At 31.5% G+C, this 21,273-nt stretch overlaps 2 protein-coding genes across 6 annotated transcripts in view; one reads left to right on the top strand and one right to left on the bottom strand.

Moving 5' to 3' along the window:
• The window catches only part of DZIP1 (DAZ interacting zinc finger protein 1), a 102,105-nt gene that overhangs the window by 73,912 nt on the left and 6,920 nt on the right, over positions 1-21,273 (top strand). For all 5 annotated transcript variants that reach the window (XM_074299362.1, XM_074299366.1, XM_074299365.1 and 2 more), the window contains 2 exons: positions 324-507; positions 1,995-2,203. In XM_074299362.1, coding sequence (XP_074155463.1) covers positions 324-507; positions 1,995-2,074 — 264 coding nt within the window. In that variant the 3' untranslated portion in view covers positions 2,075-2,203. Of the gene's footprint in view, positions 1-323; positions 508-1,994; positions 2,204-21,273 lie in introns of those variants that run through there.
• LOC141560735 (claudin-10-like) overlaps positions 4,676-21,273 on the bottom strand; it is a 35,320-nt gene continuing 18,722 nt past the window's right edge. Inside the window, exons 4-5 of the mRNA XM_074299367.1 lie at positions 7,354-7,461; positions 4,676-6,365 (exon numbers count right to left, since the gene is read on the bottom strand). Coding sequence (XP_074155468.1) covers positions 6,242-6,365; positions 7,354-7,461 — 232 coding nt within the window. The 3' untranslated portion in view covers positions 4,676-6,241. The remainder of the gene's footprint in view (positions 6,366-7,353; positions 7,462-21,273) is intronic.

The raw sequence follows: 21,273 nt of genomic DNA, 5'->3' as shown, positions 1-21,273 counted from the left end.
TAACTTCAGAGCAGGTGTTCTACCCTTTGCAGTACCTAGCTGGCTCCAAGTATTCTCTTTTTAAAAGACTTGGTGGTTGCTTTGCTGAGCAGATACCATTCTAATTAGATTCATCTGCCTAAAAGTTGATAATAATATTCTTTTGACTTGTATAATTTGTACACTTTGAAATTGTTTTACCGGAAATTATGTACTCACTGGAAAATTCCTGATACGGAGGGAATGGTAATGGAATGAGAGTGCTATCTTTATATTCTTTGTAAAGAGCTCCAAAAATGGCATTGTTCCTTCAAAATAAAACTTTTTTTTCTTTTTTATTGTAGTGTGCAGATGTAGAAGATGAGGACTGGGACCTATCATCCTTGGAGGAAGAAAAGTCTTTGGAAAAAAATGTTGAGAAAAAACCAAGTGCAACTTCACTTTTAAAGATTGAATCTAATACCACTCAAGTTACAAGTGCCTGGGGTGCATATGCTCCCAAAGTGCAAAGTACTCCCAAAGTAGAAGGTCAGCTGCAATCAGTGCTGTTGTTGAAATATGATAAATATTTTGATTATGTCTTTAAAACAGAGAATGCATACCAATAAGAATCCATTAATCACTTGAAAAATATGCATCAAATTAGAACTAATGATTTTCTTAATTTGTTATTTAACTAAATAATGAATATAGTCAAAGCATCAGTTTTTCCCTGTCAAATAGATTTAAATTTTGATGTATTCTACCATTTTTACTTTAATGTTATGCTACTCTTTGTAAAAAAAAAAATAAGTTCAGTAAATGCAAAATTCAGATATGGTATGAGATATTTCTACGTAGCTTCCTTTTACATAGATGCTGGTATTTTATCTTTGTGGTTGAGAGAGGGACCCTGGAAGCCACATCATTACCTTACCACTCCTATGTAAGCTGCCCTGGACCAGGGAGCATACATTTTGGGGACTTATCAAGTTTGATCTTTCCCTGACACTAACTCTTTCACTCTGCCACTTAAAGACATTGGAATCATCCCTGCACTAGATTCACTGATAATTACCTTCTCTTGTTATACAGGTTGTATGTATCAGACTTTTGAATGTCAAACCAAAAAAGCAGTTCTCTATGTACCCTGATTCTTGCAGGGATCTCAGACTAGTCTCCTCAGCCTCCAATGACCATGAGCCAACCATTCCTGAGGATACTGCCTGACTGTTTTAACTGAGCCCAGGAAGGAGCAGTCTTGGATACACTGCTGTTTTTTCTCTCTCCTCACTTGGCTCTGAAGCATTTACAATTAGCCTATAGAACTTGGTTTTTATAAATGACCTTTTATTTTTATGCATTAGCTATTATTTGTTGCTATGATAGAAAATGTTTTTTTCACATTTAATTGAAAATTTGAAATTCTTTTATTGACTAAGATAATTTTTACTGTCTTAGATTTTCATCTGTAGACTAACCAGTTTGGCTGATATTAAGAATCATTTTTATTTTCTTCTTAGAATTTTTCCTGTAGTTAAAAAGGTTAAATTGGAAGCATATTATTAATCTCTACAGCACTTCCTACTCAGTTCCATTGTTCAGATTCATATAATTTGGAAATTACTCTAAGATGAAATATGATAGCAGAAAAATCCACTTTTAGCCACTAATTTATTTTATCCCTATGTATTCAATCCTGTTACTTATTCTTAACTATTCACAATTTTAGAGTGTTAGAATAGGAACTTAGAAATATATGCATTATTTCTTACCATCTCTTTTAATGGAGGAAATATCCACATAAACGTTTAGGAGGCAGCTCATTTGTGTGATTGGGTCTTTTTAAGCCTTTGCAGCTAGTTAAAAAGCAAACAACAAAAACTCCAAAATAGATATCATCTTGGATTCAATATAAATTCAGTCACTGAAATAATTTTCACTTCATTTCTTCTAAAGATTCAGAATATAAAATAGTGGCTTTTTACTGGTATTTATTTAATTGTCTTCTTTATCTTTGATCTTTTTATCAACAGTACTTCAAGAAGCTGATACAAGTACATTAAAAAGCAGCTTAGTAACTGTAACTGACTGGAGTGACTCTTCGGATATATAACTTACCATGCCTTGTCAGATGTGACTCCCTGGTGCCAATGCTGATCTCAGTAATCTATCCACATGGTTCTAACTCTCATGCCTTATTGTAATTCTCACAGTGACAAGGAAGCTTATTCAGAGAACAAAGGTATATTTAATGGCATTTAAATATTTATTGAAAAAACAACTTGATAAGTCAACAGTATTTTAAAGCATAAGAGTGTTAAAAAAAAAAAAGACTTGCTATTGTTAAAAAAAAACAAAAAAACTTGTCAATGCATAAGACATTTTTTTCCATAATGGTACTTGATTATTAATGTATTTTTTCAAATAATTTTTTAACTAGTTTTTAGGCACATTTTACCATTCCTGAATTTTTTTGTTGTTGAAAGTAATGACATTTTTATATTGTAATTTAAATTCTTATATTTGTTTCTCAATTTGTGTTAAATTTTACAATTTTTTGTACTGAATTTTTAAACCAAAATAACAGAAGTAACACATACTTAAAAATATTAATCTGGTTATTTTGACATATAGTTCATTCTAAAATTACCAAAAAAAATTATGTGTATATGTTTATAGGCCTGAATTACTTTGAGCTAAAGAATTATAACCAGAACCATCAGTGTATGCTGCATTGAGACACTTTAAGCATGTTTACAATGAATACGTATAATGAGATACTGTTTCTGCAAGATAATAGCTACCTTGGATATTTTGTGAATAAAATATAACTTTAAATAGCTAACAAGATTGCCTAATAATGTCATTAGAAAAGACAGAGTCATTATTGAAATAATATGTATATTTGTGGTTATTACATTTTATATTTTTATTTTAATAGAAAATCTGTATTATAAAATAGCAAAATTTAACAAATTAAGTTGTATTCTTGCCAATATGACTTTTGTCAGAGGCCAGGAAATTCATATCAATTGTTTTTGCATTTTTTATACACTCAAAAGCATTTTTAAAGATACTTTCTGTACTTTAAAACAAAGAGACATTTCAATTAAATGGCTATGTTGATATTTTTATTTTATTTTTTCTTTAATTGTGAACCTCTCCAGTAAAATCGTACATTGTATCATTGTGAGTGGAACTGAGTTATTACAGAAATATCTAAACTACTTCTTTAGAGCTCTTTTTGTCTGATTCAAATATTTTATATCAGAATTCAGTAAAAGAGATGCTCAATTGTCATAATGAGCAAATAATGTGATCTAATGTTAGAATTGTAAGATCTTATTTGTGGCTCATTATTATAACAATTTAAGAAGTTGCCTCTGATTTTACATAATCACCATGGACATATTATATTGCTGTGCTTCACCTTATATAATAAATGTGTTCCAGAAAAGTTGTACAGTATAGAGATTGAATCAATTCATTTACTAGACAAGAGGCAAGCAACTAGCAACATGCTCATTATCTTCAGCTTCTGCCATGCCATGTCTACCTTCTGACCTCTACCTCTCTCTAACCAACCTGGAGAGAATTAGGACTTAACATTATCTTGCTTCCTTTCCTATCCCTCCCATCAAAGAAGAGGTAAAGGAATTTTTGTTCACCATTTTAAAAGGCTTTTGACCTTTGCATTATAGAAGCTATTTAAAAATACTATAAGGAATTCTTGATAAAGCAAATAATACATTAGCACTAGGGAAACATAGAAAGATGTCGGGGATTTGGAATCTGAATGCCTAGTTTCAAATATTGGTTCTGCCCATAATAATACCAAGTCAACTTAAATCACTTCAACTCTCTGTCCTTCAGTTTCCAAATCTGTTAAAAAAAAAAGTGTTGGACTATATCCAATACTTTAAAATCTCTTCCAGCTTTAAATCTATTTTGTGATCTCCACAAATAACTTATAAGGAACTTAAAACTTATAAATCTGAATTTTGCTTTTCATACTCAATTTGTTAAAAATTATTTAGGAACCTATTTTAAAATTTTTATTTCATTCATTGCTCATGAAATTTATTAGTAAGTTTCAGTCAGTGAATTTGAAAGATTAGTTTAGAATTCAGATGTTTTTGTCAGTGATTAGGGACTTTCACTTCATTTCTTGTCATAGAGAACAGTGTAAACTATTTATTTTATATAGTTCATAAAAATGTGATTATTAATGAGTCATAACCACAGTGAAATATTAAGTATTTTGTCCCTTGCAGTGGCATCAAAGGACATATTTTTGGGAAGACATAATTGTTCTTTCTGCCTCAACATGAGAAATGCTCAATTTCTATTAATAACTTGTTTACATTACATGAAATTCTTTATTGACTGATATAAATATATCTTAAACTTTCCTGATCTTCTTTTAGCTTTTGTGTTAGTTTTACATATTGAAGTGTTGATCAGGAATTAAGGTAATTTCTTTTCCTTGTCTTAATTTATCTTTCAAGCTTCAAGGGATTTCCTTAATTCTCCGTTCTGGTGGACTCATTTGGTATTTACCTTTTGTGATAGAACAGTACAATTTCATATGCCTGTCATGGACTAACCAATAGCCTAAAGTAGTAACTTTAGAGTTTAGATTTCCCCCCCCTAAATCATTGCTTTAGCTGTCTCCAGTAATGCTTATTTAGTTTATTTCTCTTCATTCTCTTCATTTTTAGTTGGTTCACAAATCGATTCTTCCCTCCTATTCTTTGTCATGTGGCTTTCAACCAGTTTTCTTTATAATTATACTTTCAAATGGAATCTTCTTCACTAATATTTTTTCTTCTCTTCCCTAAAAGTGTATCATGTAATTTTTATTCTAAATCAAATGATTCACAAATACCTCCTGTACAAATCCCTGACCTCTGCTTGAACCCAAATCTAGCAGATGAGCTCAACTGAATATCCATTTATAAAACAATCATTTTATCTTATTTAGAAATCTTGCTTTCTTCACATTTTGCTCCAGTGATCTCATAGTCTAGTTCTTCAAAGTGTTCAGTCATGGGTTTCCAGTTACTCAATACCTTTTTTATCCATAAGTTTGGTGAACCTAAATTTAGCCTCTAGAGCCCTCATTGGAACTGAAGTACCATTTACTCCCTACAGCTAGAAGTATAGGGGATAGAGTCCTCCTGGAATCAAGAAGACCTAAGTTCAAAGCCAAGCTCAGACACTTACTAGCTGTATGATTTTAGGCAAGTTACTTAACCTCTGTTTGCCTCAATTTCCTCATTTGTATAATAGAAAGAATAATAATAATAGCATCTATCTCTTAGGGTTGTTGTGAGAATCAAATGAAATATAGAAGAGAAGTAAGTATTTATCTAATACTGCTACATGCCTGGTACTCTGTTAAGTGCTTGACAAATACTATTTCTTTTGATCTCCACAACAATCTTGTGAGGTGGATGATAATACATGCTTTAAAAATTTTAAGTTCTGTGTAAATGCTAGCTATTATAATCATCATTGTTATTCTTTTCTCAAAATTCACCCTGAGCATTATACCAGAAAAATCCCTTGAAACAATTTAAGGCTTAAGTGTCAATGAGATTTTGGTTAAGATCATTTTCGCTCTAATATCACTTCAATATCTCAACCATTCTTATCAATGTCACCTCTTTGTCAAGTAAGAAACAATAAAAGTGATCTATATGTCACTAGGTGTAGGTTCCAAAACCAAAACAATTTTGGGACAAATTGTGATTTCCCCAGTGGGTTAGATATTAGCATTTACATCCAATTCACAGGAAGTGAAAAACATTTTCCTCCAGATGGCATTAATACTCTTCAAGAAGAAAAGTAGAACAACCACCAACAATATTAAGCACTTCCTGATTGGAGGTGGGAGCCAACTTCAAGTAGTTGAGTTTTTAGGTACATTTAGTATTCTATTTTAAATGAACAAAAGATCAAAGTTTTCATCATTTGAGTCACTTGGAAGGTTGATTTGAAAGTATTATTCTTATGACCTAAACTGTATTTAACAAGATATTCTCTATTTTAATTATTATATTAATCACTTAAAATATCTGGTAAGTAAACCTGTTTGCTTTTTTAACGAGAGTCATAATAAAAAATGATTAGCACATAATTATGTAAGAAAATTTACATCCATAAAATCAACAATGCTACAATTCATATTTTAAAAATAGCTTGTGTTCATTACAGTGGCACTTTGATGGAAATCATTCTGTGACAAACTAGAGTTTGTGATTTGTAGCAGTATTGGTTAGACATAAGCATTTTTATCAAACTGTTTTGAAGAGCTTGTGTTTTTGAAATCACCTTCTCCACTCTGGTACTTTGGAGGAGAAGATAAAACAGATGTGGCTCCATTGTACGCATACGCCATTCTGAAAGGCAAGGAAATAATTTTGCATATTAAAACATATGTATATGATATGAAAAAGGTGAGAGGAGAGCTATATTTCCTCCTTTTTCTATAAATAACATTATATTTCCTTAGTATTTTTGTATAATATTGAAATATGCTGCAAGTATTTGAGCATATCTCATTGGTGTTTATTAACATTCTTGCCTCTGCTTTTTCTCCCAGCTTTTAAGCATATACCTACCATCCATCCTAGTCAAGAAGGTGCTAGAAATTCCTATCAACAGTTTGTGTCTCTGTTGTAAAAAATGAGCAATAGTCAGGCCAATATTATGACTATGATTCTGTATATTCTTTCCTTTAAATTCTAAGTATGGCTTTTCCATCTTGAACTTATCTGAGTTGAATTAAGAGGAAAAGGATTTGTTGACATCTTGACTAAAGAATCTCTCTCACCAATCTTGTGGAAAGTTGATGGAAGTGAGAAAGATTACTAGACCCTCTGAGTTAGGGGTAGAGAGTTCAGTGCTAGAACCTAACTCTTGGGGGCATTTCTTCACTATGTATTCACACTTAAGACTATTTTTGCATGTTAAGATAGAGTAATCTTTATTTCAATATTGTTCTTAAAGGTTTACACAGCACACAATTGAATTTATATAATTTTAGGAATATAGTCACATAAATGATATGATTAACTGAAGGTGCTCCCTGCCAAGCAAATCTATTAAAAATTCTGGCCCCCTTACATGTAACCTCTCCAAATTTGATTCTGTGGAGTTTCTCTTTGTGAATTATATTAACTATATACAATTTATTTCTCACACATGAAATTAGAATCTCACAGATTCAAAAGTATCGAAGGGAATTTAAGAATTTATCAAGTTCACTTCTCAATTTCTTGATATTTTGGAATTGAGATTCAGACAAGGTAATACACACAATAACGGAGCTCAGATTAGAAAAATTCTGGATTTTTCAAATACATCATTTTTGTCTGATTTTCTTACCTGGGTATTTTGCTGTTGTCAGTTATTGAGAAGCAAAATAGAACACCACCAATTACACAAAGTGAAGCTCCCGACCATCCAATGAACAAAGCAGCTCCTAATTCATATCTGCCAAAAATGGGACATAAGTTTTTAATTTCTTTTTTTGAAAGTAAATTGTATTTTATATCTGAAATTCTTATGGTAAATTATTAAATTATGCTCTTCAAAAAAAAGGTGGTTTAAAATAATTTATATGAGGCTTTATGGCATTTGCATTTGATTAGCAACAATCCCCCCCCTTTTTTTTTTCGAAGAGAATGTCATCATCCTAGGATCTTTTTAAACTCACTAAACCTTTATATTGGTATCCAAAATCCAAACAGTTCCTATCATCAAAGAATTTTCATTCTACTGTTGGTTTATATGTACATACATGAATAAATACAAAACATATAAAATTATTTTAAGAATGAAGGAGAATAGCACACAACTATGGGAGTCTTCCTGTGAAGTGTTGACAACTGAGCTATGTTTTGAAGAAAGGGATTCTAAGATAAGGAGATGAAAAGCCATTTAGAACATGTAGAGGATAGCAGAATGGATTAGTAACTAGAGAGTAATAATATTTTGTTTATAACAGACATGTTTGAAATAGAAAGACTCATAGAGTCAGAATAACAATCTGTTTCATCTAACATAAAAAGACAAAGCAATCTTAATTTTAGACAAAGCAAAAGCAAAAGTAGATCTAATTAAAAGATATAATCAAGGAAAATATTTCTGGCTAAAAGGTATCATCAACAATAGAGGACTATCATATCTGACTTTTCATTTCCTTATTTTTTATGATTACGTATTTCAGAAAGGTAAACTGAAAGGCCTCAACTAATATAGTTTTACTCCTGTAATTCATTTAACTTTTCCTCCAAGAATTTGGATGCTATATCATTTGGTGTATATTTAGTCCTCTGGAGAATATTGAAAGGGAATAGAAAGTATTTTGTCTAGCTTTTTTCTTACCTGTAGATGGTACCTTAACAAAAACTGATGATGTATTAGAGCATAAAAACTCAGAAACTAATGCAGAAAAATATATTAAAAGCGCACTTTTGGAGCACAATGTGATAAGGAGATTCACTAATCAGTTTCTGAAGTATAGACTAAAAATTAATTGGAAATGAAATCTACATTGAGTGAGGGGGTCAAAGAACAAGTTTTAGGAATAATAATTTCATTAAAGCTAATAAGAATAATGAAGCAACATGCCAACATTTGAGATGCAACAAAAAACCAATTTTTATAGCTCTAACTGCTTACATAAGATTGAAAGAGCAGATGAATGAATTGGGAACACAACTAAAAAAATAAAAACTAGAAAAAAAATCTTCAGTTAAACACTGAAATGGCAAACCTGAAAATCAAAAGAGCAATTAATAAATTGGGATGTTAAAAATAATAAAGTTAATAAGTAAAACTGGGAACTGGTTTTATGTAGAAAAACCAATAAGATGGGGAAATCATTTAAAAGTAGAAAAGGTGAAATGCATAGCCAATGAAGATGAAATCAAAACAAATATTAGGAACTCTTTTGCCCTATTATATGCCAGTAATACACAATGTGAATGAAATAAATGTTTATAAAAATACAAATTAGCTATTTTAAGGGGAAATAGAATGCTTAAATAGCACTAGTTTAGAAAAAGAAATTGAATAAGCCAAAATGAAATGAGGAAAAAACCCTACAGATCATATAGATTTATAAGGAGATTATTTCAAACACTTAAAGAACAATTCTCGTATAATGTAAGCTATTAAAAAAAAAACAAGCCAAGGAGTCCTGCCATATTCTTTCTATATTACAAATATGATTTTAAAACCTAAACCAGGGAAAGCAAAACAGAAAGAAAACTAGACCAATACCCCAGTAGATATGGTAGAAAATTTAAGTAAAATACTAATAAGGAAATTATAAGAATAAATCACAAAGATCATCCGATATTGCTAGGCTAGATTTATATTAAGAATGATTGGTTTAATTTTAGGAAAATTGCAAGCATAACTGACCACATTAAAAATAATAAAAAGTAAGGATTATATCAGTAAATGCTGGAAAAGATTTTGACCAAAAGTGATATCCATTCCTATTTAAACAAAACAAACAATAGAAACAATAGGACACATAGAACAATAGAAAGCATAGGAGCAAGTGGAGTATTTTTTTAAAATGGTAAGTAATATCTAAGCAAAACCAAGGGGGTAAGCATTATTTGTAGTAAGGATAAACTTTCCCATAATGCAGAGGTAAGATAAAATGTCTGTTATCACCAAGCTATTGAAAGAGTAATTACATTTAAAATAATTATATTCAATATAAAATACTTGGCAGTATTTACACAATCAGGAACTATCTGAACACAATTGCAAATCACTTTTCTCATAAAAACAGATCTAAACAATTGGAGAAATTTAATTGTTCATGTGAAGACTGATCCAATATACTAAACATGGCAATTCTACATAAATTAATTTACTTAATCAGTACCATAACAATTAAACTACCAAAGAATTGTTTATAGAACTAAATAAATAATAAAATTCATAAAGGGAAACAAAAGGTCAAAAATATAAAGTGAATCAATAAAAAAGGGAAGGAAAGCAGCCTCACAGTACAAAATCTTGAAATATACTCAAAAGTAATAATCGTCAAAACAATCTGGATAAGAAAGAATGTTTGATTAGTGGAATAGATTTGGTACTTAATATTCACAAGAAAATTATCATAGTTACCTATTGTTTGACAAACCCAAAGATTTAAGCTATTGAGGCAAGAATTATTTGATGAAAACTTCTGTGAAAATTAGAAATCAGTCTGGCAGAAACTGGGCAAAGGCAAACATCCCCTACCATATATCAAGATATACTCAAAATGCACACATGGTTTAGACATAGCCAGTGATATAAGCAATTGGGGGGGGGGAAGTATAAAAAAATTACTTGTCAAAAACAAGGATAAGAAAAGAATTCATAATCTTAAAAAAGAGATAGAAGATCACAGGATGCAGAATGAATAATTTAAATTTAATTTAAAAGTTTTCACACAAAACCAACACAGCCAAGATTAGAAGGAAGCAGAAGAATGGGGTGAATTTTTCCAGCAAGTTTCTCTATAAAAACTTAATTTATTAAATATAAAATATTTATATATACATAGATATGAATAATTTATAAGAATATGATCATTTCCTAGTTGATAAATGGTCAAAGGATATGAACAGGCAGTTTTCAGAAGAAATCAATGCTATCTATAATCATATGAAAAAATGTTTTAAAATACTAGTAGAGAAATGCAGATTAAAACCAATCACCAATTCATCCCCATCAGATTGGTTAATATGAGAGAAAAGAAAAATAAAGTGTTAGAGGGAATGTGAAAAAATAAGCACGTTATTGAATAGTGTTGTGAAATGACTCTACCATTCTGAAGAGCAAATTGGTTCTATGGCCAAAGAGGTTTAGAATTGTGCATACCTACCCACTGGCCCAAAATATTACTATCAGGTCTATATTTCAAAGAAAACAAAGAAAAAAGAAAAGGACCCATGTGTACAAAAATATTTATACAGCTTTTTTTTTTGTGGTGACAAAGGGGAATGCCTATTAACTGGGAATGGCTGAACATGATATCATATGTGATTTGTGCTATAAGAAATTATGAAGGGAATGGTTTCAGAAAATCCTAGTAAGAGTTATATGAGCTGATGACACATGAAATGAACAAAACTAGAAATACATTTAGCACAATAATAGCAGCATTCTAACAATAATCAACCACAAAAGATTTAGCTACTATGATTAATTCAATGATCCATGACAATCTCAAAGGACTTGTGATAAAAACGCTATGCACTCTCCAGAGAGAACTGAAAAACTGATTGAAGAATAATTTTTTCACTTTATTTTTCTTAATTTTTTTTTGCAATTTGGTTAATGTAGAAATGTTTTGCATTATTTCAAATACTGTATTTCTTACCTTCTACAGTGAAAGATTGGTTAAGAGAATTTAGAAATCAATTTATAAATAAAAATAAATTAGTTTTTTAAAACATGAAAGGGAAATAGGATACAAGAGAAAGGATAGTGTTGTAAGCTGTAGAGTTCAAAAAGGATAAAGACTGAGAAAAGGCCATCAAAATTGGCAATTAAGAGATCATTAGTAATGTTAGAAAGAAAATTTTTATTGAATAATTAGTTTGGAAGCCATACTGAAAAGAGTTAAGACAGCAAGAGTAAAGGAAAAGGAGCCTTTATTACAGACAACCTTCCCAAGAAATTTAGCCATAAAATGAAGAATAGAAAGGATGATAACTAAAAGGTATGGATGGATCAAGTGAAGTTTTTTTGAGGATAAGGAAACATGGGCATGTGTAAAGGAAGTAAAAGAAACATGGTTTAATATGAATGAAAGAGTAGGGATATTAAGAGAGAGAAATCTGCTAGAGAAGATAGGATGAATGGAATCTTTTGTGCATATAGAGGGGTTTGGCAGAGAAAAGAGTCCTTTCTTCATGTGAAATAGAGGTTAGAAGTGGTAAAAGAACAAATACTGGTAGAAACTATCTGAGTGATGTGAGATGAGAGAAAGGGGGAAAGAGAGAGAACTCTCTACAAATGGCCTAATTTTTCCCCGTGAAATATGAGGCAAGATTCCCAGCCAAAAAGGTTGGGAAGAAGAAGCTGTGGGAAGTATGAGGAGGGATAAAAAAGGTTTAGAAAAGTTGCTGTGATGAGAAGGATGGTGGATCAATTAGGGAAATGTAAAAAACCTGCCTTGCTGCAAAAAGGGTACAAGTGAGATTATGTAACATAAACTTGTAATGAACCCATTCAGCATGGTTTTATGTTTTCCTCCACTTCATTTAGCAGCATGTGAATAAAAAGGAAGGAAGTGGATGGTGAAAATAAGGGTGGTATTTGGCAGCTCAAGGCCAACAGAATAAAGACAAGGACAGTGTCAAGTTGAACTGATTCATCAAGGAGTCAAGCTGGAGATAGGAAAAGAGTGTATCTAATGCTAAAATGATGATTTTGGAAAAAACTGAGGACTAGAAGGTTGAGAGGTTGCAATGCAGATGAAGATTAGGGTTTCGAGCATTAAGGAAGAGAAAGAGATGGAATGAAAGATGATGATGATGATGATCCGATAAAGGAATCTCTGATTTCATGAAAAGGATGTAGGCCACTTACATGGTATGATAACAAGATTGTGGATATGAGTGTGTGTGGTATGATGGAGTAGCTGGTCATGGGAAATAGAAGTAGTGAATATGTACTCTGCTCTCCATACAAGTACAGTTTGCATATCCAAAAAATATTAGTAATCTGAATTGCTTCTTTCCATACCAGTAAAACAAGCAAAGAAACAAAAACCTCAACTCCATTTCATTGCCAGACAAGTACAATGTAATTAGATGCAGTTTCACAACTGAAACAGAGGAGTCATACAAATTAGCTATTTATAAATTTTATAGATTTTTCTATTTGCATATATATAATATTATATACACAATATATATGTATCATTGAGAATATATAATTATAATTTAATTAATAATAATATAATTATATGATATCTTGATATATGTAATATGTATTATATTGTATATTATATGTAATCACATATAATATTACATATAATGTAATATAGCATATGTGTATCATAGTTAACAAATTATATTGCATATATTAATATATAACAATATAATATGCATTTTACAAAATATAATTATATATCAATATATAATATCAGTTATAGCATAACATATATAAAAGTATCATTAAGATTCTATAACACATTGATATATAACATAATATGTGTTATATACAATATATAATTATATATGTGTAATACTATGTATATCAGAACATATAATATCCATGTATCATGCATAAGGCAATTAAATCAATATATTAAATAATGTTATGCATTGTATATATATATATAAAATAATTACATATATTACATATATAATATATCTTATATAATACAATTATGCAACCTATATAAATATATCATATAATATATAATATCAGTGTAACAACATATAACATATGTATCACCTAGTACAATTACATCACATATGTTAATATGTGAAATGTTTGTGTATTATATAAAACACACAATCACAATATTTCATGTGTAACATCATGCAATAACATCATGTAACATGTATATATCATATGTAAATTATGGCATCTATTATATAATAGTGTAAATATCGTATATATATGTATATATAATATACAAATACATATATTACATATAACATTTTTGTGATATGTTAATGCATAATATATAATTACATATATAATATCAGTGTAACAACACCATATATGTATGTCATATATAGCACAACATCACATATATTGATATATAGCAATGTTTTGTGATGATATATACTTAGAAAATATTATGTATGACATGACTTATGTGATTATCATACAGTGATATGACACTAACACTAACATATGATGTTATAGGCCATGTATTATATAATATGTAATATGTATGTAGTATCACATATAACATGGCAACATATAGGCTATACAATACAATTATATGACACATATTACTATGTAATATGAATTTTGTAATATATAATTATATAAAATTACATATAATATAATAATATGTAACATGACAAATATGATACCATAAATACGCACATCATATATAACATAATATGATATATAGTATCATCATATAACATGTGTCAATATATATCATTGTATCATTTATATTATATATAACATAGATAGCATAACCTATAAGATATATAATGTATAATACAATTATATAACATGTGTAAGTATATATTGTTATGTTATATCATATGTATTATATGCAATTAATAATTGTAATATAATATAATATATACCACAATTATATAATATGTATTAATATATAATGTAATATGTTATATATTATGCTGTTTGTAACATAATATATAATACATGTTACAACTATATAACATGTAGTTATATAATAATATAATAAAAAAATTTAGTTGACTATATCTGTCTTCATATTTGACCAGAATAAGAGTAAAGAGATTTTTTTTTGATTCAGACAATCGAGCAACACTAAAACCCTATGGACAGCCTACTTTGCTATCTCCCACTTGCCTAAATAAAGAGAAATAATATCATTAGAATAAATGGAAAACTCTATATCATAGAATCAGAGAGATATGAATTCAAGTCCTGTCCCAAACATTTATTAGCTACATAGATAGTTTACTTAGCTATCCAAGTCTGGGCAATTCATTTAGCTCTTTTAGACTGTTTTCTCATCCTTGAAATGACCTATCTCAAAGGTTTATTGTGAAGATCACATGAAAAAATATATGTAAAGTGCTTTTGCAAACCTAAGAGCACTAAGTAAATGCTAGTTCTTATTATTCTTTGGATGATGAATCAGTGAGGAGAAAAGGAACATAGAAAAGAGAAATAGAGATGGCACAGGGAAGAAAATAAAGGAAGTAGAGGAAGCAAAAAGCAAAAGATAGAAGGGATTTCCAGGCTCCTTCCTCATATGGTAATCTCATCCCCACCAAACCTTGGTCTTGGCTTTAGTCTTCTGCCCTTTTCATCCTTCTATACTTGTGAGTCTCATATTGTCAAGTAGCTATCCAGTTCCCAGGAGTTGACCTAGTCAGACTGTACTACTGCTGTTATTATTAGGTTAGAGGAATCCTTCAACATTGTCTAACACTGTGGTTCTGAGAAGGGCAGGGCAGACCCAACTCCTTGTACTCCTTCCCTAACCAGCGACCTGTTTTCCTGATTTGAAAGGGAAATCAGAAAAAAAAAGGTAATGGATGTAATTAGGGTAACATCTGAAGTACTCCTAAATTGGAATAGGAAACAAGTTTCTCTGTGGAAGTGGGAAAAGGGTTAAGGAATTTACAATCTATCACATCATAATCAGGATTGCCTGGCTGGGATTTTTCTAGGTCTACTGCTGGGAATATAGATCTTACAGAGTGTTCTGTACTGTACTGTACAAAAAGAGAATTCCCAATTAATATTTCTGGCTGATTTCTAGCTGCCTCACCTTCCTTATTATTAGCATAAGTCAAAATTTGTAGAGTTTAATAATTATGAAAGTTTATCCTGAGACCCAAGTTTAAAACAAAAATTAGGACAAAATCATTGACCATATCTCAAAAGAATAAAAGGCTGTAAGTTTGAACACTGTAAAACATTTTCATCATACACAATTGAGAAGTATTAAAGCTGTGATCCTTGGTGTGAGCTGGACATAGGGTCACTTCCCCAAATGGTACAGATCAGGGGCACTGATGGGAAAGGGAAAAGCAGAGGAAAAGAAGGGAACAAGTGTTCATTAAGAACCTATTGTGTGTTGGGTATTTAAATACTTCACAGATATTTCAGTTGATCATCTGGACTCTGGGAGATAGATGTGCTGTTATTATAATAGCATATTATTATATTGTGGAGCAAATGAAAGCAGATGGAGAGAGGTAAAGGGATTTGCCCAAAATTACCAAGTGTCTGAAGCTGAATTTGAATGCAGATTTTCCTGACTCAAAAATTCTACTCAACCTCCTAGAATGGTTCTAAAGAATGTCTCTAAAGAATGGGAAGAATAGTCCCTGTGTAAAAGATATGATTGAAAGAAATATCCAGTTCAGATAATGAAAGTTTCATAATCCTCCTGATCATGTACAGTGTGGGTGTGATGAGGCAGTTCACAAAAGCAGCTGGCTGGCCAAAATGAAGTATTTGAAACATGCTATTTAATAAATGAAAGGTGAAGTAACTTTATATTGTATTAAATTAAATCACAAAGATTGGCACAAATGAAGTAAAATATACTTGCTCAACAGGCTGAAACACCTCAGAAGCAGGAAGACCTAGATGTAGATCCCATCTCTGCCATATATTATGTAATCCTGAGCGTGATCCTTTAATTTCTCTCTTAATGCTCCAGGTAATTCTCTAAAGATTCATAAATTGCAGAGTGACTGCTATTCTCCACTGGGAGAAAAAAGTTCCTCAATGAAAATCCCCTGTATCAATGAAGTACTGTATCTGATACTTAATAAATCCTATTTACTGACTGAATGTTTTCACACAAAATGATGAGGTCTTTAGAAATATTTACCTTTTTCATCAATTCTTTAGCACAATTTTGCATGTATCAATACAATGTCCTTTTGATGGGATGAATGAGGCTCACAAAAGGTTGTAAGGACAGATAGAAAAGTGATATCCTATCTGGAGACTTTGGCACTAGCTCAGGTGACAAAACATCTACCCTATCTGCTGAGTGATCCTGGACAAGTCACTTAAACATAAAATAAAACCACTTCTGTGGTTGTTTCTTTTCTTTTTTAGTAGTTCTTCCTGTCCTGCCATTTCAATTCTTTAAGTAAAATTCACTAAGTAATTCACTCCAATATCGATTATTATAAAAATTCATAGATTATAAAGGCTTGTACTCATAAATGATGTTTTTTAGTAGTCAGAGTTAACATACACCTCTATATTCTTTTCTTAATAATTATGATTAATAACTCATCATGTAATAATGTGCAACCCTGTCAATCATATATAATCATATCAAATGTCAACTCAATTATTTTTGTATAGATTACCTCCTTTGGGGATAAACATGATAATTATGAACAATTTTTGCCTTCTCCAATCATAGTTGAAGTAATTAATAGCATCCCTAAGTAAGGGTTTACTGGGAAATATTTTCACAATTGACTCCCCTAAAATGCATGCAGGACAGACTTTGAAGTTTAATCTGCATTGTTAATGCATTCTCTATTACTTTGTTAAAGTTTAGATTACCAACAAAACAATAAACATTGCACTCATTTATATTTTTGTTTATTTCTAAGTGTGAGCTAGTATGAAGAAGCTGAAGCATATCTCTGAGTTCAAGCCAAATATAGTTAATTATAAAATTCTGACACTTCCTCTAACCACTTATTTTTTGTAAGCTTATTTCTAAGCCAAATATGTTGTTTTGGAATAATTTGCTATTTCTGGCTATCCTTTTGTTGTCACTTATTAATGTAATTGAGAATTGAATTTATCTTGATTTTCTGTGTGATGTAATGATTTGAATCATACTAGAAGCAAGTAGGTAGTGCAGTGGATAGAGTATTGGGCCTTGTCAGAAAAGTCAGAGTTTAAATCTGGCTGTAGATGCCTACTTGCTGGAAGATCCTGGCCAAATCACTTAACCATATTTGCCTCAGTTTGATCTGTTGTAAAATGAACTGGAAAAGGAAATGACAAAACACTCCAATATCTTTGCCAAGAAAACCCCAAATGGGGTTGTAAAGAAGCAGACATGACTGAAATAACTGAAATACAACAGCAACAACTGTCACAAATGGGACAATATGTTTAAATGATGAATCTAAAGTAGATCTTGAGAGTAGTAATTAATAGGTTAAGAGTAGTGATTGAAATTGGGCATTTGCAAAGCCTTTAGGTCAGGAGCTAATTAAGTGAGCGACCAATGTAGTTCCAGACATAAATCTTAGTTTCTTTATCTTTAAAATGAAGGAAATGAACCATGTAATCTCAGATTCCTTCTAAATGCGCCACTATCAATACTTCCTGACCAACTTTCACCAAATGGTGGGGAAGCCTATGAAGACTTGGAGTCACTAGACCACTAACTCCTGTTTTTAATTCTAGTAGCTATAATCTGGGAAAGTAACTCTGGTAGGAATGGGGCACATCATTTGCTGTCCAACCTTCTTCACCCACTTCAAAGCAGGCAGGCAGAAAAAGCAAGGTATCCTGAAGAAGAGATGAGAATGGCATGCATCGGCAAGTCAAGATTGCAATGGAAGACCCTGGGAATAGAATTTTCCACAAACCACTGAGCTCTGCTTCTGGATTGACCCTCATAGCCTTAAGTAAGGGGAGCAACTGCTATGGAAAGGAAACCTACATTCCCTGCCTACACAAACTGCTTCTGAGGGACAAGTAAAGCCAATGCCCAACCCCCAGACCATCAGGCCTGCTTGCCTAATGCCCACAGTCATGATTCCAGGAAACAAGCCCTGTGGAGCTGCAGCCTGGCTAATGGTTCTTTGGATGTTGGAGCCACAGTGACTAAAGATATACAGAAAGCATTTCTTATCACCACAGTCCTTGGCCCTATGAAATAATTCAACATCAGAAAGTGTCTTTATCACTAGAAAGGATGTAAAAGAAGAGGCATTGCCATTTGCTTTGCTGCTACACAGTCAGGAACACTAGATCTTTTTATTTTATACCTGAAACCATGTCATATATGCATGTTGTTTCCTGCATTACAATGTAAACTTCCTGAGAGCAGGAATTGCCACACTTTTCTTATTTGCATCAACACAGTTCTTTGCTCTTCTTAAACTGTGGTTTGCAACCCCATATGGGGTTTGTAACTGAATGTGAGGGATCATGAAATTATGATTATCAGTAAAATCAGATTTGTATACCTATTATATATACCCATACACTTAGAGGAGTCATGAAAAAAATTCTTGGAGAAAAAGAGATCATAAGTGGAAAAAATTAAGAAGCCTTGCTCTATTATTCCTTCCAATTCAAAAATTCTATGATTCTACTTGCTTATCATAGTTTAGGACAAGTATCATTTCTTCCTCTTCCATTGGTGCTACCATCTTTATGTATGTTATATTCTAGAAGACAGCATCCCCAAATCACAGAATCTTGGGAAAACTCTCTGAAGATATCAAGTCAATTGAAACCTGAACAATAACCTCCCTGCACCCTACTTTGCAAGTGGAAACAACTGTTTCTGTTTTGGCCAGAAATTCTCAGGGTGTTCCCCTCCTACACTGATTCTTTTATGGAGGCAAACTAGGTCTCCTCTGCCTCAGTTCTTACCTAGACTTTAATTACTGAATATATGCTGCTTCAGACAAACAGAGATCTGGAAAAAACCTCAACTTAAAAAGGCCAAGGTTTCCAACTGTACAAAGCACCATCACAAATAGTCCTGATCTACCTTTTGTCATTGCCTTCTAAAGACTGTGGAGGAAAGACTGACTGTTCAGCTTTGCTTCACTTAAATCCAATTCAATGGAGTCAATACACTACTCTCTCTGTCACTGGTCCTCTTTGAAAATAACAACAGTAAATGGTCATTAGCCTTTGCTTGAACACTTCTACTAAAAGGGAAATCCCTACCTTCTAAGGGAATTTTTTTGGGGGAGGGAAAGCTGTCCTTAGTTGGAGATCTAAATTTCCTCTCAGCAATTTCAACTCTGCTCTCTAAGGTTGAACAAATAATTTTAGTCCTTCCCCCACAGATATTTAATAATAGTTATCATGCCCTACTTCTCTTCTGCTCTAGGGTAAATATCTCCAGTTCCTTCAACTGATTTTTGAATTTTTTCACGTTGTCCTACCTGTTGGCTTATAAATATCCAAACAAGACTCAGATAAGTGAAGAATGTAACATTTATTTGGCTCAGTATTGTAATCTGTCAAGATCTTTTGGGTTGCTATCATCCAGCATAATAGTTTCATTGTGTTATCTGAAAATTTGAATATCATGCTAACCATACCTTTATCTAAGTGATTGATTAAAAAATACCAAATAGGAAAAGAACAGAGACAGTTCTAAAAGGTACTAGAAGAACAAGAATATTTCAAAACAGCCTGATCACAATTTCAATTAGGATTTCTGAAAGAGATGAGACAAGAATTACAAAGAATTTTTTAAAATATTTTTTACCAGTGAAATTTAAAAGCTGGAAGTAAATATGGAAAAGATATTAGAGTTATGGAAGAAAGAATTGGAAATGGAATTAGCTCAAGCAACAAACTCCCTGAAAATTAGAATAAATCATGTAAAAGCTAATGATTCCATGAGGAAATACTAAAACAAAAAAAGAAAAGAAAAATAGAACATAATGTAAATTTAACAAAAACAAAATTAAGATTAAGGGAAAAAAACAAACAGATTGAGGGAAAATTGTTTTAAAAAACAGACATCATATTTCAAGAAACCTTAAAACTATCCAGATTTCTTTAAAACCAAAGTGGAAATCTATTGGTGATCTCCTGAAGAAATTCCAAAAGAAAAGCTCCCAATAACTGATAACCAAAATTCAGAGCTTCTATATCAAAGGGGGGGGAGGGGGAAGAGTGCAAGAAGCAAGAAAGAAAGAATTTAAGTATTAAGAAGTCACAATCAGAATCACATGATTTAAGAGGCACCATGATTTTTTTCTCTGGGTGAGAGAAGTCTCAGGTTCAATCCTAGGTGAGTCCATGATAGGGAGTTAGGTGGCACAGAGGATAGAGTGCTGAGCTTGGAATTGGGAAGACTCATCGTAGTGAATTCAAATCTGGCTTTAGACACTTAGTAGCTATCTAATCCTGGGCAAGTCACTTAACCCTGTCAGGATCCTCATCTGTAAAATAAGCTGGAGAAGGAAATGGCAAACTACTGAAATGTCTTTGTCAAAAAAAAACAAACAAAAAAAAAAACAAATGAAGTCACAAGACAAGACTGAAATGAACAATAACAGCAACAACTATAAAAAAGGTGTGGAACTTGAAATACATTATTCCTGAGGCAAAGAATATAAGCTTACAGTCAAAAATAAGTTATCCAGCAAAACTGAGTATATTCTTGGGGGGGGGGGATGGATCTTCAATGAAATGGAAAACTCAAACACTTTTCTTGAAAAGATCAGGGCTTCAAAGAAATTTTGAAGTAGAAATACAGAAATTAAGAGAAACATAAAAGGTTAAACATGAATGAATGAATAATAATAACAAACTAAATGAGGATAAACTGCTTATATTATAATACATGAAAATGATACATGGGTCTCCTTTGAACTTCTCAGGGTTCATAGAAGGAATTTA

This window comes from Sminthopsis crassicaudata, chromosome 3, assembly GCF_048593235.1.
Source record: "Sminthopsis crassicaudata isolate SCR6 chromosome 3, ASM4859323v1, whole genome shotgun sequence".
NCBI lineage: Eukaryota > Metazoa > Chordata > Mammalia > Dasyuromorphia > Dasyuridae > Sminthopsis > Sminthopsis crassicaudata.
This window is presented reverse-complemented; position numbering and strand designations above follow the sequence as displayed.